The sequence below is a fragment of the Pezoporus flaviventris genome, unplaced genomic scaffold (assembly GCF_033815535.1).
Source record: "Pezoporus flaviventris isolate CSIRO_AGI_PZ_B2104156 unplaced genomic scaffold, CSIRO_AGI_Pfla_v1 ptg000072l, whole genome shotgun sequence".
Lineage (NCBI taxonomy): Eukaryota > Metazoa > Chordata > Aves > Psittaciformes > Psittacidae > Pezoporus > Pezoporus flaviventris.
The window spans coordinates 1,245,534-1,269,186 of NW_026892620.1; the positions used below are offsets into that span (position 1 = coordinate 1,245,534).

A 23,653-nucleotide genomic window follows, 5' to 3' on the forward strand; every position below is an offset into this window, starting at 1 on the left:
CCTAGACTTTTTAATATACTAATAATCTCTCTGCTTGTGTGTCTAAGAGCATCAAGAGCAATAATAATGCTAATTTTACAACCACTATACCAGTTCTAGTTTTACAGTTGAGAAACTTGGACACAGAGAGAGTCAAAAGCTAGAATTTAAGCTGTGCTTATTGATTTTGGGTGACCAACCTGAGTTACCTATGGAGTCTCAGATATAAAAGCTGTTTGCCTTATCACTTCATGGACTGTACAAAGAAGCTGAAAAGAGAATAACTTTTGTAAGAAAAATAAAGGACTTTCATGAAATTATCTTACTGAGGGGTTTTTGTTTTGTTTTGTTTGAAGAAATATATTTTTAGAACAACCTGCAATTAAATTGTGGACTTCAGTGCTATATTTTATTAGAGATATCAAAAGTATAAAAATATGTTCCAAAACGATTATCTAAATTCATAGATACTCCATCAAAGAGGTACAGTTCTATATCCTTGTTTTTCAGAACTGCCTTTTATAGTCTTATGTATATCCAAAGTACATTTTCAGTCAGTTCCTGCATCAGTTGTGTGTGCTCAGCACCACCACAAATCTATCCCTAGATCTTCCATCCTGTTCTCCAGGAGATGTGATACACATCATTAGTGGCCAATTGTGATCATCTTGTCTCAGCGCTCACTGCCACATCTACAGAAAGGTTTTGGGCACCCATGTGCAGTATGACTGCCTCTGTAGGTAGCTGGGGAGTCTCGAAAGACCAAGTCAGCTCCTTCAGAGCAGTGGAAGTTGCTTAAATCCCTGGTATCCAATTTTTACCAGCACATTTGACTAAACCCCAATAGGACAGGATTTTCTTACATGCTGGTGATCCCTCAAGCATCGAGTCCAAAGGAGAGCATCAGAGCATGCTCCCAGGAGAAGCTTCTTGCTTCAAAAGGAACCTATTGCTTTGGAATGAAAGACTTTCTAAAACTAGGTTTTTTGAGTTAGGATGTGATGAGTGGCTAGAGTTGCTATGGGAAGCTGTATAAAATGAGAAAGATAGGAGTCTTCAATATCTGCCTTGGCTGCAAGCAGGCCCACAAACACCTTTTCCAACCACATAACAAGAGTCACCCAACAGCACTTGCCATCTGTACCAGATCCAGCAGGTTCCTACATCAGTTTTTCCAGCATACTGTGTGATTTAAGATCTTGTTAAGGAGGAAAGCAGTGAGGGTGTAAACACAAAAGGCTACGTTTAATAAAGAAATAATATATCACGAAAAGCAGTTGCATGGTTATGAAGGTATCTGTACTGATCTAAGAGCAGAGCAGGAGTGCAAGCACAAGAAAACTGTCAGGAATGCAGATAGAGACAGAGAAGCTTTGGAGATCAGCCAGTCTTTCTTATTGGGAAAAAAAAATAAACCTCATTTTACCCTTGGAAGGTTTGAATCATCAAAGCACAGTGTCTTTTTCCCAGGAAGGGAAAACTGAGTCCATCTGGGAAAATAGCAAGAAATTAGTTGACTTTAGAGGAAAAAGGGGGACTATGATTAATATTATTTTATTTTGTATTTTACAGGTAAAGTACATGATATTACTCTTTATCACATTCTGAATTATATCACAGAACTGACAGGAACACCTTTTTCTGGGAAGTAAGCACGATGGAGAGTCCTGAGGCATGCGTCACTCTTATACAACATACACATATACATGTACATAGTCATGTATATGCCTATACACATACATGTATATGCCTATATTTTGAGCCCAGTAAGTACACCTGACAGTACCTCTTAGCACCAATGGATGCATCAAGGGACAAGATTTTAATTTGTTTATGGGATTACTTCTTGCAATGTGCAACGCAGCTGCAACTGACCTTTTAACATGAGGAAAATCACACTACTGGACAGTTACACTCACCCTGCTAAATTTAATCCCATGTATTTTTATGCCTCTCACAAATAGATAGGATTATCACTGGGAGTCTTCCACACGTGGGAATCAAATGTATTATCATGTCTTTAAAGATGAGTGGATCTGTCACTGATGTCCTAAAGCGAATGTAGTGCCTGGTTATCTCCCTACTAGCTCTCAGCTGCTCCACTCCCAAGGCAGAGGACGTTGCTAATAATTTTTAGATTGCTGACTATGCCCCAGCCGATGTTACAGGATAGTCAGGCTGAACAAACCTTAGGGAGCCTAGCCAAGGAGCAAGCATAAGCCTGATGTACTCCCCAGCTCAGCTTTGCTTTTCCACCTCTGGAATGGAGGCAGTATGCATGATGGCAGCCAGCGCATAGGGAGGTTCCCAGGATACTGCTGACCTGGCTTTCCCCATGAGTGTAACCCACGCCTTGAGTGCAGGCTTGTATCTGCAGAGCCAGGAATCGCTCTCTGGTTCTCTTTTACTTAAATATATCACTCCTATACACCATCTGCCTACAATCAAAATACAACATAAACATAGCAACAAAATCCACTTATACATTTAGCATCACATATCCACTGTGATATATTACGGAGTCCTGGGCCTTTCAGCAGCCTACATCTGAGTTTACTTCTTGCAGACACCAGGGTCAGGACAAGGCAGCTGGTGGGTGCCCAGGTCACTGAGATGGGATCAGGTAAGACCTGAAGCCCTTCAGTTTGATGTAGCCAGAATGCTTCCTCCTAGAACAGCCCTCCTGATAGTGTTCCAACCCACTGCTACTTGTTTACTGACGTGTGGTATAGGCACACTGGCAATCTTCATAAAGCAGTGCTGGATGCTTTTACATGCTGGAGAAGGAAACAAGTAGTATACAGTACACAACCCTGCTGTACAGAAACTAATTCCAAGTATTCGTCCCTGTAAAAAAGCTGGTGGAAGCCCTGCCAACACCAGTCACTTAAATAGAGGAGATCATTTGCTTTGAATTTTGAGTGAGCTTTAACACAGAAAAAAAAAAAATCTTTATTTCTGACCCACTTTTGCACTTATATGACAAAGTGCTCACACTTCTGACAAGTGTGAGAAGGCTCCTTATATGAGTGTTCTTACCTTACTTTCTGAATTAGATTTGCTAAGTGTTGGCTGCCTGCTGGTGAATGTGAAGTGAAATCAGCCATCAGTTCCTGCATACCCTGTTCTGGGACAGCAGCTTTGGGTGCTAAATCTTGAGATCAGTTCCCTGTAGTTCTGGAAGATGATGGAAGGATTTTAATATATATTTATACCTAAAACGGTCACATGTAATTGCATTAAGGTGTCAGAGCTATTTCCTGCATGCATTGGGATGTACCTACTGTCTTTGCACACTAAAGAGACGTCTGAGTTACAAACATAGGATCCTTCAAGCAAGTCACAGGCTAATTTAGCATATTTCCAAGACGTTTGCCCATGGCTGACAGATATGACCCACTTGGACATTTTTTTGCCCATCTGGAGGGAAGCCAGATTGGGGTGTCCAAGATAATTAGACTCCTATGCTCAGGCAACTAAATTCACATAACCCTTATGCTGTGCTGGCCCCAGATTAGCCCATCCCTACACCCCAGGAATAGCTGGGTGTTGTACAGCCCCTCCATAGCTTCACCACCAACCACAAACTCCGTGGAGCCAGCAGAATCTGTTGCCTTCAAACAGCCATGCCACCCCTAGTGAGTCACTGGAAATCTGTGTAAATTAGTCCCAGGATTTTCCAGTTTGTTTTGAGGCTTACAGCAGAGCCAGGTCTAGCAGAGCACAATGAGCACGGCAAAAAAACATTCAAGTGATAACGAAGAAGTTAAAGGAGTACCTTGCAGTTATGTAGAGATATGTCTTTGTGGTTTAAAAATATGAATACTTTTTAATAGAAAGCTGTGCTTATTAGTCATGTTCATGGGCTACTCACAATGAAAGTGTAATTAAAACTCACAGGCTATGCAAGAAAGGGAAAAAATTAATAGCTTATTTTGAGAAAAAAAAAAAAGATGAGTTTTATCCTCCAGCTTTTGGCCCCACAACAAAACACTACACAAATGCATGACTTCAATCATATACCGAAATTTTAAAAATCAGGTAAATAAAATCACTAAATTTAATCCCATGTATTTTTATGCCTATCACAAATAGACAGGCTTATTACTGTGAGTCTCCCACCAGTGGTAATCAAACATATTATTTTCCTTCAATTAACTTAGAAAATCTATGCAGTTAACTGTACAGAAATGATCACAGACACATATAAATACCCAACAGATTGTATCGCTATTTTAATTTGCCAAATTTGAAAGCTGGCACATACACCAGTACTCACCGTGTAAGTATTATATACTCACCGTGGTATTACAGCAGAAAGAATAAAATTAATGTTGAGCCTGAAGCATATCACGTCCAGATTGTGGCCATTTAGCCATCAAAACCTGAGAATGGTCATGGCTCATCGGTTGAATGGCATGTCATTAAAGTACAACTCAAAAACGTTTAGAGGCATTCTTACATATGAAAACACCAGGCCTGAAGAAACAGTACTGTCAGGTAGGTCACCCAGCAGTTAATTGCTCAGGACCTGGAGACGTAGGCAAGAACTCCTATCTCAGAGCTCCACTATCACATTATAAAAATGACTGATATTCCACAGGTTGCACTCTGAACATCATGTGCAAGATAGACTGAAGAATTCAAAGCTTAGACAAGAGTCATCGCATGCTGATTGATGGCCCTGTGTCACTCTGGTTTATGGGTTATGACCACTGGAGACTTCAAAATGAACTAAGTCAAACATAACAGCATCCTTTGCTCAGTGAAGCAAGGATGCAGGACTCAGAAACCAAACTGTTCTGTCAAAAAATAGAATATTTAGCTCAAAAAATCTGTCAGACTTTCAACACTTTGACAGCTTCCATATTCCATGCATGCAAAAGCAAGTCCATTGAATGCAGACAAAGCATCCAGAATGTTTCTTTGAGATTAAAAATCACTAACCTGGTATATTACCCTTAAATAATTCACACGACTCTTTTATGTAGGTCTCCCTCTCTCAGATGTTCTATAGAAGAAACATATTCATTAAAGCAAACAAAAATAAACTACTAAACTGTCCTTACATACAGTATCAAAGTATGCCAATACTTTAATAACACTGATGAATGGCATATATTAACTGAAAAAATAGCTATCTTTTATGCATACAAATATCTAGTGCGTCCATCCTATATGAGGACTGTCATTTATTGTGAAAGGAGGGATTTTTCTGAGCATGTAAAATGAAACATATTACATTAATGGTCATAATTTCCCAATCCTTCAAATTCAGCCATACTTGCTATAAGGACATCACTTTGTAAGATATTTACTTTTAATTTGCAATCTTCTGTTCTTTAATTTCATTAGGAATCCTTATGTCTTACATCATTCTTGCTGAAAAAGAAAAATCACATAAATTTGGATTATTAAGATTTTGCCATTTGGAAAGTGCAAACAGCATAACATTTATCAACTCCTACCAAATCCAACAAAAGAGTTTTAGATCAGTTACAATCTAAATAAGCAATCTAAGGAAAGACACGTATCCAAAATCATAAAAGAATAAGTGACCATAATTTTCTTAATTTTGTGCTAAAGGCACATATAAAAGATTTCAACTGAGGCCAGAAGTGGCCTCACTGTGGAAAGCAGTTGCTTTCCAAGAGACTTTCTTTCATGACAATTAAAGGAGTAACTAATGAACATTATTAAGCGGTAAAAAGTTTCTAACCACTCACAAAACATGCTGTCGCACTTTTGCCATTTACCTGACTGGTCATTTTTTATTTCTATAGCTTTCTCGCTTTGCATCTGTTTTGACTTTAAACTCTACTTTTCTTGTTGGGAAAAACTGACAGCAAGATCCTGCCCTTCTGTCTTGCAGATGACATGTACAATTGTATACTTCAGCATCCCAAGGAACAAGGCTGGAGCTGCACGAACAGAAAGTATGACACAAAGTACGCACAGAACCAGAACCTCATGTGCCTCCTTTACAATCTGTGGATAAAAGGATTGTCCTTTATGAAATATGATTTAGAGTGGAAAAATTACCTGCTTAGTGCAGAATTTTTAGATGCTTGTAAGATTTTTTAAAGCTTTACACATTACAATAGTTTTGAATACTTCACCATCACAACCTAGCTCTTCTCCCATTAAATTAAGAGATACATTATCCTACATTTTTAAGGAAGCAGGATTAGCCATGCACTTTAGAAATGAGGCTATTTAAGCAGGGTTTTTTTCAGACCTTTTATACAACATTTGGTTGGACAACAAAGATTTAGACTAAGGAATTTTCTTCGTTTCTACATTTACATACATTTCTTTATATACAGAGATTACTTAAAATGTACAGTTCTGAAACAATTTTATTGGTAGGCACATTACCATACTAGTCTGGATCTAGCTTGCCTAACTTCAGGAACTTGAAAAGCATCTATGTTAGGAGTCTCGTTGCTTTAGCTACCCCAGTTGTTACTAGAGGTAGACATCCACCAAGGTAATTCAGCTGCATCTAAGCCTCCTGATACCATGCATGTGCAGTATTACACATTCAAAGCGAGACCAATTGCTACTAAAATATGGAGGAAGTCCTGCCCAACATGTCTCATTTAATACAAACTTAAACTGTGTGATAATCTTACTAGCTCCTGATAGATGTCTCACATCTGTAATACCCTGGTGTGAGAAGACAGATTGTCAGACTTGACCAATACAAACTGGCTGTTCAGAAAAGGCTTTTCTAATAATTTTTCCACTATGGAAGAGTTGCACAAGAACAAGAAGAAGAAATGTACCCACTGGCTTTATAAATACAGCCTTTGACACCTCAATGTTTGTTTTTGCCTCTGTATCTTAACGGAAAGGAAGCAGAAAGTTATGTCTTAAAGCGTGAGAGCTTCTTCCCCTTTAAAGCTGCCACAAGGAGTAGCATAGTCTCTGGCCTGCCATGTAACAATGAAACACTGCTCATTTATTTCAGAACGGTGTTAATTCTTCATCAAATGTTAACACTCCCATTTGGTTTTATGCCAGTGGCCTGAAGGAAACAGGTTAACTGATTCACTGACCCATGGGAATTAAAAGACATGGCAACATCAACAGGCTTTATGAATCTTCGATCAACTCCTCTCCTCCTAGTTATATACAAATGCAATTCTGTTGATGTGAATAGCATAGTCCCCAGAAGAATTACCAAATGAGAGGAGAAACAAATCCACTAAAGTGTGAGTAGACTTTTATCAATAAGATGAAAAAAATCTAAATGAATATTTAAAAAGGGAGAGGGCAGGCAGATTTCCCACTTAACTATTCCCACCTGCATCAGCTCCAGTAACATCACAACAAAGAAGCTCAGTAGGACAGTGAAGCATCTGGAAACCAGCTGTTGCTAACACCGGGCAACCTCATCCTGGTACTCATCCACCTGTTAAAGCGTTCTTTTGTTCCAGGCCTAGGAAGGGGTGCAGATGTCAACCTGTTTCAACTGAAGATCATTTCAACCACTTAAAATGTCTTTTTGATTGAAAACGTGAACAACTTCTCAAAATAAATACACTAAATATCTTAAAAATGTATACCATTAAGGCTCCACCATTGTAAATTAAAGCTGGCTTCCTGTATCAGAACAAATAGGCAAGTGAAACTCATATATTTCTTTACTTCTGAAGAGTATCAGATTTTATGCTGTTAATGAATGTTCCTGATAAAATGTTGGTGGTTATAATTCAATTTTTATACTCACAAGAAGACCAACTAATAATTTTTACAGCTTTGCTTTCCCTCACTGCACTGTGTTTACCTGAATAAGGTCTTTTTACAACCATGCATGAAGACAGTCACTGCCAAGAGAGAATTTTTTTATAAATCTTATTAGGAGAGGTTTCTCATTGCTCAGGTATGCCACTAAAATGTTCTTTCTGATACCTAATAAGAATTCTGACACATGAACCTATTGTACTGAAGAAAAATGACAGCATACATGTTCAAATTTTGCTTGTTTGTAGCATCTGGTTTCCTTTCTTTAATTTGTGACATAGTCATACAAGGATTTCCTAGAACCAAGCAGCACTTGACTCAGGAAGTAATATTGTTGGGGCTTGCAGAATTTCAGAGAGGAATTTGGCTAATGATCACAAGTTCAACACTGCATGAAAATTTCTGAAGCTGCTTTCTGAAGCTTCACATCCAGAGAGATTTTCCTGCCTCCAAACAGATGTTTGTAAAAAAGAAACTGGAGTTATAATTTGGTTGGATAAGCAAATGTCTTCTGAACTGAGAATGGCAGTCTTCATGCAAACAAGTCCCAGCTTGAACAGCAGATGTGCCACTTAAGCAAAACTCAATTTAATTGTTCCAGATGAAAGGTCAAGATGTTTTAGTGCCTGAAGTAGCACAGGGTAGCACTTGAGCACCCACCAGTACAGCCAAGAATTCAATTTTTGGTCTCCAGACTTCAACTGTAAAGAAGAAGTGCATGTTTCATTTCAGAAAATAATTGTAAAAATAATTGTGCAAGTCTGATTGTATTTTGCCCTGACCTTGCAAGTGGCCTGTTGAATAACTTCACTTAATGCAAGTAGAGGCGCTCACAAAAAGCTGTGCTACAAAGCAGATGTTGTCCTGAATAGAAATCCTTTCACATCAGTTCAAGACAGCTTCTAAAAAGAACCCCCACTATTACTGTGGCATGAAGCGTGTATTTGGATAAACATAAACGCAATACATAACAACTTATTCTGCTTAGAAGAACTAGAATCCCGGGTCCAGCTTTAAGAACAAGATTCATCTGCTGATACAAAGGAATCAACAGAAATCCATGGTCAAATTACTTCTTCTCTTTTTGAGTGCTTATTTTGAAAAGCATTTCTGTCCTGCTTTAATTTCACAGCCGCAGGGCCGGCTGACACGAAAGGATGGTGAAAATAAATTACTTTTCCACTTAGCACTGCTCTGAGGAAAAGGACCGTAAGTGTTCATTTAGCACTTGCTCATCAAGCCATGCATGCCTGCTGTCTGGAAGCTTGGACACATACTCGTCGCCTGTGATCCATAAGCTAGCTCTTTGGTTACATTTGCTCTTGGCCTGCATCCGTTTTCACTGCTGGTTGCTCATCACAGAACAAACTGGAGTCTTGGCACATCAGTCTCCTACAGCATCTGGCAAAAATTCTGGGGCTTACTTTGGGAAGAAACAAGGATACAGCTGTGTCAGGCACCTTAAACTAAACAGTGCTCCCAGGTTCTCTAATGTAGACTTCTGCTACACCCATGTGTAGGCCTGAGAACACGAAGAGCTTCTATTCCATCTGTATCAAGGAATGCTGCCGGCATTAACATTGTCCACACTGAGCTTGCTACCAAAGTGGAGTCTGCAGCCAGCTGTGTATCATGTATTAACATGCTAAGTAATGTTTGTAAGTGAATTCCATCAAAATCTATATGTGTATATATATATAAAGCACAGCAAGCTCTGTAACTGTTTATAACAAGTTTCCGTTTTGCCCCTGTGGCTCTAAACCAAACCTCATTTACAAGTGGAAATGTGTTATTCTGCATAGTGAATACTTGACCTTTTATTTCTATAAAGTAATTTCCAGAAACAATGCTAAAAGCATTAGTGCCACTGACAGGGTGACACTGCAGCATTTCATATGCATATTGTCTTGAGAAAAGTGTCTGGGAAAAGCTGCAGGTTTCCAATTAAACTTTATCACCTGACTATGCATGCCCACAATAACAAGATTGCATATTAATACAACTGTGACCGCAACACATGCAGAGCTGGTCAGAGTTAAGCACACTGTGGGCTCCAACACTTCCTCTAGCAGGAAACTCTGCTGGAGAGAGGCTACTTAAAGCAAAGAAATATCTGGAGTGTGATGGTAATGGAATATTAAGTGCTTTACTGATAGGGACTGCACTCAGGTATTGTGCTTAAATGTGTTGTTGAATTAAAGCTTTAGGACTTTTCATTCCATGTTTACACTTAACATTTCCCTTAGTATTTATTCTGCTATTACATAAATATATCTGTGATGATTATCTCAACTGTAGCTGGCTGCAACTCAAATATTCATTAAAAATTCATTAAATAACCAGCATAGGATTGACAGTACTGTTCCTATTTTACAGATACCTGCAGTATTGCTCCTGACAACATATGGGCTGTGACAGTCAGGAGTCTATGACAGGACATACTTGTGGTTAACTAGATGCATCCCACAATACCAAAATCTTACTTTGCCTAAGGTGCTCACCAACTGATAGTCAGGTCAGTTGAATTCAGCCACCAAGAGATGAATCCAGACAACCAGCTTTAAAATTCAACAAGCCTGAAAGTGAAACCTTGGCCTGTCCAGACTGTTCTTTCGTTTCTCCAGAGTATATGCATTTTTCTAAACGAGAAATACAGGTTAGTATCTAAGGATTTGAACAGCTTTTGAGGGTATTTAACAGCTTTTGCAAGAAGGACTGTGTTTTGTCTAGCAGAGGCAGACGGGAGTTTTAGAGAAATGTCATACAAACACTAAGCATAACAAGGAAGAAAATTCTTTCACTCAAATGTATAGCTACAGATTTCAATATAGATTTTAATTTACCAGACATAACACCCTAGATAATATAGATAGCTAAATATAGGCAAAAACAGATTTAAAATCATAATACAGTGCTTGACACTGATGTAGGATTTGTAGCCTTCATCCACTTCAAGTCTGATCCTGCGCAAGTAACAAACACACTTTTTCTAACATGATTTGAAAGTCCTACTGTGATTCTTGATTAAATTTTAAATGCAAAAATAGTCAAATCCAACATAAAAATTACAACAAAACAGCCTTCCATGCCTTTAAATCATTTGTTGGTCATGTCCTCTAGCCTGAGAGATTTCTTGTCCAAGACAAATTTCTGTCAGGTATTTTAAAAATCTGATGTAATTCACTCGGTGAGTTTTTGAGTTTCCCACTTCTTTCAAATGTTCTTTCACTATAAACAAATGACCCCTGAAACACTCATTGCAGTGAGAAAAAAAGTTAATACGCAAATATTAAGGCTTTCCATTAATATCCAAAAAGGTAGAAAATAGAGCTTTTTGCCAGAAAACTCAACAAAGAATTATCTTCAATAAGGAATATTCTACTAATGATTTTTTTAAAGTGAAAGTGTCAAACAGTAAGCGGAAACATTTTATTGCTTAGATAATCCCTTTGCATTGTTTTTCAAGCTAGAAAACTGAAACCTGATTTAACAGGAATGAAAGAAGCTATTTTAAAGGAGATCTCACTTGAAGAACAGCAAAAAACCAACACAGACCCAACTCCAGTGTCTGGAAGCTAACAGAAGAAAACTGTGTCATTATTCGTCTGCTTTCTTCAAGTTTTGACTCCACTGTAGTGCTGTTTACCTTTGCTTAACTCCTTTCAGATGTTCTAGTCAGTACCATTCAAGTATCTATGCTCATTCATACAAGTAGCCATATTAATATCAAGAACAGCATGGTGTGGCCACGGATAGCCATGAAACATAGCAGCAGGATGCATTAATAAACAAAATACAATACAATAAAATACAATAAACACAGCATGTTTTACATGAGGAAATACTGGCCAGCAGTTTGCACTCAGGAAAAGGTTAACGGAAACTTGGAGGAAGCTCTTTGTGGAGAGTGCCTGTTCTTTTTTTTTGAGTGGCCCAGTAAACCATGATCTCAGACCAGAAACCCAGTCCCTGGGCCAGCCAGTTCAACTCTCACCTCCCTGTTTCACAACAGGACAAATGCATCATCCCATTGCATGCTTCAAAAGCAGTTTTAAAGTTACAGGCAGTGGGTTTCAACCTCACTCCAGCTTATCTGGCACAGTGCACTGTTCATAAGCTACTCAGATTCACAACTACAACAAAACAGAGCCAGTTGATAAGCAGCTCTTTGTTTTTTCTTTGTTCAGACACACCAGCTGATGTGCTCTGGGGATTACTGCATTATCAGGATGGTTGCATAATTGTAAGGGGAATGAATACCATTTTCAAACTAGCAAATGAACTTCCAGGTGTAGATATGAGAAGGACAAACAGAATTGTCACAGGCTTAACACAAAGAGGAAAACAGCAAATCCTCCCACGACAGAACTTGGAAGCAATGGTCACATAAAAACAACAAACCAACAAAAAAACAAACAAAACAATAACACAAGCAGAAGGAGAAATAATTATATCTTAACCATATATTTTCTGCTTATTCTGTGCTATTTGTTAGTTCTGTCATTGCCAGCCTTTGGAATTAAAACCTGATGTCAAAGCCAGAAAAAAGATCAAACGACTGGCTTAAAGCCAGTCAAGCAGTCTTCTTGATTTCTTGGTTTGTTTCCTGATTCTTTGGAAACCTTTCCTGAAATCATAAAGGGAATGCTGAACCAATTCACTGACTTGCTGAAACCAGAACAATCACCCAGCCCCTCAGCTAGGACCCCCTGTGTCTATGATGTTAGTTGCGGCAGGAAAGTCATCACCTGTATGGGGATTCCACCAAAGGGTGGAATTCTGTGGAAATTTATTCAGTGAAATTGAGATAAAGAAGTCTTTTTACCTAAATTCACCTGTGTAAATATCAGGCATCTGAACAAAGCCAGTTATAAAACTAAAGGCTGGCAACCCCAAAAGCCGATTCTTCCCTTCTTGAAAGAGGTGCACATATCCAAGAGAGAAAACCTGCTCAGGCAGATGGCAGTTTGCGATTTGGGTCAGGAAAGCTTCCATAGGTCCTTAATATTTTTTGCTACCATGTAGTCCTAGAAACACCACTGTCTGGACCAGCACATGAGAGTCTCATATCTAAAGACCTTGTATCTTCTTGTCTGATCAGCTCATCTTGGGAGCCATTTGTCCGAGTGCAGACATCTAGAACATAGCTACCTCTGCCCAAGCTAGTCATCTCTATACTTGCTGCAGAGAAAGGAGCACTTCTGATTGTATAGCAAATATTTAAACTAGTTAGAATCACTGAATAATGCAAGTTGGAAGGGATCTTTGGTTTCCATTCTGGTCCAAAACCCCAGCTCAAAGCAGGGCAAATTAAGACTGGCCTTGTCCACCTGATCAGATGAATCACTCTGGAAATGTCTGTTTCTCCCAATTAGCCGTAAAGGCAGCCTGGATTTTTCATTCAGGGTTAAGTATCTGCATTTGTTTCCTTTTAAATTTACACATGAATCCTGCTCTGAGCATCCATTCACCCAAGGGAATTAATAATATGAGTGCTGTGATAAGCACAGAGCATAGCAGTCATGGCCACAGCAATTCAGAACCAGCTGAAAGATGCCCAGACACTGGTTATGAGGGAAACATGAGTGCCATAGACACCTAAAGTAACTTTGGGCATTTATACCTCCTGCTGTTCCTCATTTTCAGTGCTCTGAGATCCCTGGTATGACCATGTAAAAGGATGGTGGGAGGCAAAAGATAAGCATCATATTCTCTACCTCTTCCGTGAAGACAAGAAGGAGATAAAAGGCTGAAGGTATGTTTAGAGCTCTGAAATCTGGAATTGCAGTAGATTCCACCTACAATCAACAGTTTTCTGTTACAATCCCAGCCGCATCAGTAAATCTTCCAATAACCTGATCTTCTCACCCTGACAACTGCAAATTTAACACTATGCTTGATTTCTTTGTTTTACCTGTCTCTGTATCTTAATCCTCCTTTATTCTCTCTGCAGAATCCAAAGAAAGAAATTCAGAAGATTCTGAAGTTCCTGGAGAAGAACGTGAATCAGGAAGTTCTAAACAAGATAGTCCGTAACACCTCATTTCCAATAATGAAGGAAAATCCTACGCCAAACTATATTACAGAGTTTCAAGGAATAATGCACCTCTTTGTTTCACCGTTCATGAGACAAGGTACTGAGGTTTGTTACTGTCATTGACTGTGTCTTCCTGGTTGTCATTCTGTTTTGAAATAAGCCTTGAAGTACAAGTATCTAGCGAATCATGGCTAATGGGCTTCAGGAAATACTGGTAAATTAATATTTTCTCTTTTTTTGCTTTGCTGTTTCTAGGGATTGTCAGGGACTGGAAGAATTATTTCATTGTGCCATAGCGTAAGAAATTTGATGGTTATAAGAAGAAAATGGTTGATAACTTTCTCAGTTTTAACATGTAATTGTGATTATTAGCATGGGAATTACCCTCTGCGATCTTCAGCCTGCTCCATTTTATATATTTTGCTTTTCCTTCACAAAATTCCTGTGTCCCTAGGAATTTTACGTCCCTCTTTCACACATTGCTGATTTTTCATTATCATGAAGTGCAAAAATTATGAGGAAGTTTAGGTTTCCCTGAAGAAAATAACTCTCCTGGATATTTCTCATTCATCCCCCCCACAGTACCTTTCAGCATGGACAAAAATATTTCAGACGTGCTTTGAGATTTTGTCTTTCTAAAACTGTAGGTGATATTGCTGGCATTTTCAAGTCGACTTCTAACAGAAATTAGGAACCAATGGGAAAGAAGGTGTCAAAAGAGTGCAGCAGGTGTGGTATTATACGTTATTCACATGTTGTACAAATGTTGATCAATAAGTAACAATAAACAAATTTAAAAGTGGTCAAGTATAAACACGAGCACATAAAGTAAACTCTTTTCTTCTTCTCTCATTTTAGGCCAGATATCATAAACTCCATTGAGATGAAAGCAACATTTCCAAAACCACCGAACACCCATTACTTCCTTTAAGCTTGTGGGAAATTAACTGAAGTGACTTGTAGCCCATTTAATTACTCTGTAGGTCAGAGGGAAAACAACATAGACTACAGAAGCTGGAGGAAAATACTGTCCTAGTCTCATTTAGTCTAGTTCAGTCTAGTTTAACAGAGAAAATGTTTGCTGGGAGTACTTTCTCTTTGGCCTGTGGTGAGTTCCAAGCATTTAGTAAGAGGAGCAGCTGTCAACAGTCCATTTCAGGCTACCTATTTCATAATGTCTAAAATTAATGCAGTTCTCTAAAGGGCAGCAGTATCTTGCATCAAGTTTGAAAACAAATGGAAGGCTTCCTACTAAACATAGAAGCTACACTGTCAGTTCCTGGCCCACCGAGTTTCCCCCAAAATGCAGGAAACACTGAGACCAGAAACATACATTTGCTACACTAGTGCAAAGGCAGGCATTTGAAGGGCTTTAGGTCAACAGAAATTCCTACACACAAAAAAAAAGGATGTCTCAGTAAATTGACTGCCTGAGAAAAAAAAATTATCTGGCAGAAGTACTGCTATTCATCACAGGAAGGCTAAATATCAGCCTGGGGAGCTTTCTGCTGCTTGTTTGCTTTTTGTTTATGATTAACTTGATATGCTATCTTACTATTGCCAGTATGAGGAAAAGGCGTTGCCTGCTCTTGGGTTGCTCCATGAAACCATGAGTCACGTCAGTGTGTCAATCCAACCCTCTTCACTCAGCGTCATAAGAGGCATCAGTAAATGGAAAACACGCTTAACTCACTAGCTTGCTGACATTTTATGAGTGGTGCTGTACAAAAGGTCACACAGATAACCTATTTGCTCCTCCTTTGAAATTGCTGAACCTATCAGAACTGCAAAATGCTGATGGTGGCTGAAGCCTAGTCTGAAAGGGAGCTGCACAGCCACTGCAAGGCTAGAGGCTTCATATAGTAAGGGAATCACATTGGGGAAGTCACCTTTGCTCTCACTTCCTTCAGTAATGCTTCATACAGCTGCAGTTCAGCTGCTCTGAAAAACAGATAAAAAGTAGCACAGGTCAGAGCGCAGTCCTTAATAGGACTTTTTAATAAAAAGGGGGGGCAAAAACCACTAGATGTGTGGCTACATAAAAAAAATGGCTTTTCTTATCCTGTTGATATCCTAATATATATTCAAAGGTGGAAATGTTAACCTTTATGACAAAATATAGCTTGCAGAAGGATAGAAATGTGGGATGTTTCCACTTTTTATGCCTTCTCAAGCCACCATAGCTGAGAGAGATCAACCTGTGGATTCAGTCATAATTTGCAAGATGTTATTGATTGTGTCAGAGTAAAACACGGAACACTGAATTGTTACCAGTGAAAATGATTGGATCTGTACTTACTAAGAAAGTTTGGGAAAGGGGTTAACAGCTGCATACATCCTCTGATAGGCCTGGAGACTACCCTGGTTTTAGTTTATTATTGACAACATGCTTCTGGGTATGACAGGAGCCTACAACTAGAGCACCCTTAACTTACATATCATTACATTTGTCAGTTATGTACAGAAGAGCCTTAGAGGATGTGTTTGTATACAGAGATTGTTTACTAATACCAACATACATTGGTAAGAGGTTTAGTTTATTTTACACAAGATACTGTAAATCCATGAGCATCTGCAGAAGGAGAGTGTACTTATTCAGGCAGATTTTAAACTACATTTTAAACTACTGACAAGCTTCTGGTGGAAACAAGTGACTCTCTTTATGGCGATAGAGCTCTGCATAGAACTGTAGTTGACATATATCCTGAATATACACCTACGTTTTATTTTCATCCAGTTACCTAGGTGCATGATTTTACTAACCTTCTTACACATATGCAACTTCTATGTCAGATAAAAAAGGACTTGTGCCAGTTCAATGCGATCCCACAGCAACTTCTTCAGTGCCGCTTGTTTCTTCCATGAAAGTGTACCCACAGAGTTCTGATAGCAGAGAAACTTTGTCACTCATGTCTAACAAATGTTTGAAAAACAGTGTTGCTTAATAAATGTTAACCGTCCACATGGTTCTGTTCTGTAGCTGTGCATTAACAGCTATCAAAACAAATCCACCCAAGGAACAACTGAAGATTCCTGCCTCGATACAGATTGAACAGGAACTGCTGTTATCATTTCTAGGGTAGTCATGACCACTCTTTAGCTTGACTGTCAATAGCAACTAGGGGAGCCATTTTACTTCCATGTGGAATGCAGACATTTAAGAAACAGAAGGAAAGAAGAAGCAAGCTTCAAAAAATTAAAGAAGGAGAAAAAGAAGGGAGCTGTTCCAATCTTCTTAGCTAGCATTCAAAGACAGACACTGCTTTCCTTTCAACTACGTTTACCATAGACCATCTGTTTCTCCAGTTAGGAAAGAGACTGTGGACATGAAGTAGTTTTTATTTAATTTGTCCTAAACATATACACCTATAATATATACATTGTATAGTTTTTACGATTTATGTCAACATATTCACAAAGAGCCTTATCTTCACAAGGTTAGTAATTAATTCTGGCACTTTCCTGAGGTGCGTTAACGCTGTATCTTAAGCCTGTACTGAAGCTTCCATTTCCATCACATCCTCAATGAGTAATGGAAGCCCTGTCAGCGTAGGCTGTAGGTGAGCCTAGAGGCACATTGAGCAAGTTAAGCCCTTCATACTCATAGGATGCAACCAAACTGTGCTACCAGACCTAAAGCCATGGGCTTAGGCTGGATAACAAGCCTCTGCTGCCCTCCAGACCAAGCACAGTCTTAGGCACTGTGCAGGTGGATCAGGAATGTTGTCATGCAGCAGTGCCCCATGGTTAATATTGAAGAGGCAAATTACTCACAAATTATTTTGCAAGGGCAGTTGGTATTTATCAGCACTGTGAGCTCAGACTGCCTTTAAGACTGTGTGAAGGCTCCCGGTTGAATTATAACCGTCTACCATTACCATGGAGACAGAGGGATTATGTTAACACTGCATCCTGCTTTGCCCAGGCAATATAAGTATAGGTAGAATCTTAGGTTACCCACTCAAAAATGAAGGTAACTAATTTTGTTTGCTTGTTAAAATTAGGCCTCTTGATTCACAGTAACTTGTTATTGTACCATAACCTTCATTCATCTGTATTTGCTACTATCTCTGTGTGTGGTTAAAAGGGCTTTTATGTTAACAATGGAACAGTATTTTATAGCCAGACCCAACCTGAAGTGCTCAAACAAAATGTTAATTTCCTGGTTTTAGTTTTACACAATCTTTCAACAGGCTTGGTGGGCTTTGTGGATGAGTAATAGAACACCAAACCTCTTACAGGTGTTTTCTATAGCGTTTGAAGAGCAGAATTAAGGACTAAATACAAAATTTCTTTTTTTTTAATACCTAATCAAATACTTAACACACATAGTAGCATCAAGATAAATGCAAAGGACAGTACTGCCCTTGCATCTTATTTACTCATATAAACATTTGGATTAGCCTCCCCTTTTACACTTTATTAACCTTTTCACTGTTCCTGTAGGCTTCACCATTCCACTCCAGTGGGAACCTACTGAACCTGAACCCAACCCAACAAAATGGGCACTCTCAGCCAAATGATTTATGGTTCATTTGCATGAGGCAAGGGGAATCCTTTAAGTTTACAAACTTAGAAGAATAGTTAATACTGTAAATCCATATCCTGCTTTTCTTTATACTAATTTGGCATGCAGAAAAGCCATAAAAGTAGCTCAAAGCAAGAATGCTGACTGGCCCAGCATGGCTCACAAGCAAGAGAGTTTGTGATCTTCAGAACCTGCTGTAAAGGCAGATTCTACAGCAGCAAGTATTTAAAACATCAGCACTTGTATGCTGGAAACACATTCCTCAGTTGCAAAATTACAGTAATTTTCTCATTCTGTGCTCTTCAGAATATTCTTGCAGGTCTAATAATTCCAATGACAGTGAACAAGCATTTGCACCCTGCCTTGATGTAAGGGCTAATTACAGCACTGTAGGACTTGGCTTCTCAATGAAAGCAGGATTTAACATTTGCTATGCTCTGCCTCAACAGATCTCATAAACATCTTGGCAATCGTGTTTTACATAAAAAAAATTATACTTAAAAAGATTAACTAATTATCTTTTACAAAGATAATAAAATAATGGAGTATATGAAGCATATGAATTATTCTTGTTTTTCTCCCTCATCTTGTCTCAAATTAGCTGCATGGAGTACTTATATTAATTTACTGGCTCCTTCTGGATAGGTGAGACATACAATTCTTGAACTGTTTAAGAGAATCATGCAAGACTATTGCTGGTATGAACTGGTATTTTTCCCCACAAAATATGGAGAAACTTGTACTATACAATGTAACGAACTGAAACAATCAACTATCAAAATTCTCAATCTTTTTCCTTCTATTTATTCTAGAAACCTTTTCGATTCTTCTACCATTCCCTAGCCAGGATAATTTGCAATTGCTGTTGCAATTCAGGACCAGAATGAAAGACTATCAAAACAACCTTTTACAACAGTTGTAATTCTATTGAACAAAATGGAGGGGATGTGAAGGGAGAACTGGCCTGTCTCTGTCAAATACCTGTCTCACAGAAGTAGGGAGCTCTGGGGGCTGGGGCTTATTGCTCCCTAGCCAGGATCAGTTTTAGAAAGCCTGCAGTGAGTGAGACAGTAGTTGATTGTCTTCATCACAAACACATCTGAAGACCTTTACGTGTCTGCCTTGGACAATCTCCAAAATCAATTTCCTTGTAGGCTAAGTCAAGAGATGACTCAAGAGTTGGATCGTAATACATTTTCTGAGGACTGACAGAAGGAGCAAGTTTACATGAAACCTTTTTTCTCTGGAGTTTTCCAAAAGAGAAGGTAACCTTTCCTGCAGTGCTCTCCCCAACACCCAGCTTCAGCTGGGGCTGACCTGGAAGGACAGAGCTGTGCAGTATAGCAGAGCTCAATGTCAAAAGCTTTTGCTACAGCGTGGTTTTGGAAGGTCTGTATGTAGAAGGGCTCTTCTTGAAGTTGTGTAAAACCCCCATGGTTAGACCACAGCAGCACAGGCGTAGGTAACCAGTTCAGTCTCCCAAAGCAGATGGGGAAAGAAAGAATTCAACAGTTTAGTGCCCTGTGGGGCTTCTAAAAAGTACAATAATAGATAAAAGTAATGGAAAAACAGCTTCTTGTGGTTTGTTTAGGGAGATCTGTTTCTTGTCAGCAACCTCTGTGAGAGATGGAACCATATGCTCCTGCTGCAGTTGTGTACCTGCATAGATTACAGTAGAAAAACCCACATATATAATATACAATGAATGCATTGGAGGAAAGAAAAAAAAAAAGACAAGGAAATCATTTCTGAGGTGTGTGTGAAGAACTCCTCTGCCTTTTGTCACTATTTGCTATTTGAATTTTTAAAAAAGAATGACAATAAGCGGACTTGGAAAAATGCAAATTACTTTTCCCCAAGAGCAGCATTTTGACTAACATGACTCTTTTTTTATTAAAATAAAACTGTCTCATGACACCACACTTCATTTCATGCTATTCGGTATTTATCCAGTGAACTGTAAATAGAATAATAGACCTATATTGTTTTTCCCAGGCAACTTCTCATTAAAAGGCAATTACTTATCATGACATGCCAAAAATTACTCAGGCACTACCAAAGTGCATGCATGACTACAATAAAAGACGTATGCACTTTAAAATAGGTAATGAACACCTACCTAAATGGTCATAAAAGTGTCTTTTACAAAAAATGAACTACAAGCCATTATACTTGGCTTATGCTGCTTATTCTGGTAGTCTTTCACACGCAATGTTTGATAAACAGAATCACAGAATAGTTTAACTTGGAACAGACCTTAAAGCTCATCTAGTTCCAACCCCCTGCCATGGGCTGGGACACCTTCCATTAGACCAGGTTGCTCAAAGCCCCGTTAAGCCTGGCCCTGAACACTGTCAGGGATGGAGCATTTACCACTTTGGGCAACCTGTTCCAGTGCCTCAACACCCTCACACTAAAGAACTTCTTCCTTACAGTTAAACTAAATCTCCCCTATTTGAGTTTGAACCCACTGCCCCTTGTCCTATTGCTACAGTCCCTGATGAAAAGTCCCTCCCTGGCATCCTTGTAGGCCCCCTTCAGATACTAAATCACAGAATCATAGAACAGTTTGGGTTGGAAAGGACCTTAAGATCATCTAGTTCCACCCCCCCGCCATAGGCAGGGACACCTCACAGCAAACCGTGTCACCCAAGGCTCTGTCCAGCACTCCATCCTTGTCAGGGATGGAGCACGCACAGCTTCCCTGGGCAACCCATTCCAGTGCCTCACCACCCTTACAGTAAAGAACTTCTTCCTCATATCTAACCTACACATCCCCTGTTTTAGTTTTAATCCATTACCCCTTGTCCTAGCATAATATTATAACCTCAATAACTTAATCACCCTGTGCTTCCATGAAGATATTCAAAACAGGGTCTTCAATCCACCCGCGCCTGCCTGAGCACACAGCTGTTCACCTCCTCACCTCCTCACGGTGAGAGTGAGACACACGTGCCTCCTAACACGCTCCCCGCACTCTCAAATGCCCTCGCAGCAGCTCGTACCCCCAGGAGCCCATCAGCAGGGGAAAGGGGGGCCGCGGCCGCGCTGCAGTCGTACCCCTTCCCTTCTGCCGCTATCAGTAGACGGAGAGCGTGCTGCTGCCAGCGCCGCCTGCACCCCCTGGCTCGGGCCAGTCGGGTTAGCCTCCGAGGCGGCCCGCCGGCAGTACAACCCGTGCCACGCAGTATGGGCCCGGTATCGCTGCCCCACGTGGCGGCCCCCTCCCACCCCTCCCCGTTACACCGCCTCGCAGCAGTAGGCGGGCCGGGGTGGGTAGGAGGCGGGACTCAGGTGACGGACGTTCCCTGACCGCCCACCGGCTCGGCGCTGCGTTACCGGCGTGCGGGGATGACGGAGGCGGAAGTGGGTCGGGGAAGATGTAGCGGTGCTGACAGCGGCTGCGGTGCCGGCGCCGCGCTCTCCCCGCCCCTGCAGCCGGCCGGCCCCGCCATGGAGGTAAAAGGGCGGCAGGCGAGGATGAGGAAGGAGGGGGGGAGTCGGTAGCTGAGGAAGGGGGGCGGGGGACGCACGACCTTGGGCTGCAGTACGCGGTAGGTGTGCGCCAGGCTCTCCGTCCTCCCCGCACCCCCGTTCGTGCGCAGCCCCCCAGCGGCGGCCGTTGGCGCGGGGTCAGCGCCTCTCCGCGCCTGCCCGCGGCGCGGTGCAGCCCCGTTGGGCGGCTGCGCTGAGGGAGAGTACGATGGGCGGCCCGCCTGCACAGGGGATGTGGGTGGGAATGGGCGCTCTGATCCCGGCCTGCGGCAGTGTGGGCGCTGTTGCGGGCTCCAGGGCTTGCTTAGTGCCTCGGGGAAGGAGGTGGGCCTGTCATCCTGTTGGCACGGCTGGCGGAGATCAGCCGGCGCCTAGTCACAGGAAAAAACACTCGGATGACAGTCAGTGTGTTGCGTGGTTGCTCTTTAAAAGTACCCACGGGTCAGTAAGCGTTCCTTTTCTGCTGAGATGATCTCATGTGTGCGCAGTATGTCAACGATGAAATGCCTCCCAACAAACACAAGCAAGTAAAATTACCGAAGTATGTGTATCTAGTAAACACCAAGGTGGATCCAAAGGCAGCCTTGAAGAGGTTAAAACACCTACATGAAAGTAACTCACCTGGATGGTGAGACACTGGCACAGGTTTCCCAGAGAAGCTGTGGATGCTCCATCTCTGGCAGTGTTCAAGGCCAGACTGAACGGGCCTTTGAGCAATTTGGTTTAGTGGAAGGTATCCCTGCCCATGGCAGGGGGGTGGAGCTGGATGAGCTTTAAGGTCCCTTCCAACCCAAACCGTTCTGTGGTTCTATAATTCTGTGGTAGTTTCTGAGCTGCATGCATTCTAATAGAGGTTTAACGCCTCCGCTGGCTGAAGTAATAACAACTCAAAAGGTGTTTTGATGTTACTTGGTATGAGTAGAGTTGGTGGTGTCTAAAAGTTGCATGCTGCTCAGAAAGTCAGTGTTTGTAATGGTCATTACTGCCACAGTTTGCATCAAAGTCTATTGCATTTATGTATCTGTTAGGCTTTCTAGGAGTATGTTAAGCTATTGCAAAAGTAAAGAGTGGATAGCAGTTAAAATACACAGAACATGATAAACTGGCTTAGAAACACCTTAGTGTAGATAAAGTAGGTTTTAAATTAAATGTGTGTGTGTATGTGTGTATATATATGTATGTATATATGTATTGATAAAGCATGGGAGCATGCCTTGGTTTCAAGATGGTTGAATGAAAACTTGCAGGATTCAGTACTTAGAAGTGTGCCTACTATCTGCTGACTCACATCGCAGATGCATCTAATCAATGAAGATATTAGGATTTTTGTATTAACTCATCTTCCTCGTTGTTATTCAATTCAGATGGGTGGAGCCCTTTACATTCTACAAGCTTCTTATAGTTAATGTTACCTGAACAGCAAAACTGGATGTATTACATGATACATAGTTCTACCTTTCTATATATTAGCTTAAAGAAGAGTAAAAGTAATGTGTAGATCCATCTGACTGAACTGTAGCATGAAGAGACATATGTTATCATTTTCTAAACAGTACATACAATTTGTTATACTTAATTACACTGTAGAAGCATACTGGTTGTAGGGACTGTTTTACTAACTGCAGTGCTGAAATATTACGGATGTAAATGTTAACACAGTTTTGCATACCAGTGAATTCTGAAACTTAAATTATATAGTTTTTTTTCTAATGCAGTATTTATGTTTAACAGGTACATTATTTTCTAGTAAGTTTCTTTTGCCATCTCAAAAAAAACCAACTTCAAGCCAATGTGGTACAGAGAGAGAAAACTGTAACTGCCTTGGTCTGTACCTGAACTCATATTTCTGATGACCTTTCTTATTA

General features: G+C 40.3%; 1 protein-coding gene and 1 long non-coding RNA gene across 4 annotated transcripts in view; one reads left to right on the plus strand and one right to left on the minus strand.

The window, feature by feature from the left end:
- Positions 1-2,916: 2,916 nt before the first annotated feature.
- On the minus strand, positions 2,917-21,757 carry LOC133279209 (uncharacterized). The gene is made up of 6 exons (XR_009746808.1): positions 21,633-21,757; positions 15,541-15,706; positions 9,006-9,147; positions 7,952-8,429; positions 5,298-5,361; positions 2,917-3,156 (listed from the first exon to the last, which is right to left on the minus strand). It is a non-coding gene; the product is annotated as an uncharacterized LOC133279209 (long non-coding RNA).
- The window catches only part of GCC2 (GRIP and coiled-coil domain containing 2), a 28,669-nt gene continuing 26,602 nt past the window's right edge, over positions 21,587-23,653 (plus strand). Inside the window, exon 1 of one of the 3 annotated variants that reach the window (XM_061472647.1) lies at positions 21,587-21,752. In XM_061472647.1, the coding sequence (XP_061328631.1) occupies positions 21,645-21,752 (108 nt within the window). In that variant the 5' untranslated portion in view covers positions 21,587-21,644. The remainder of the gene's footprint in view (positions 21,753-23,653) is intronic. The other 2 variants (XM_061472645.1, XM_061472644.1) reach the window with 2 other exon arrangements.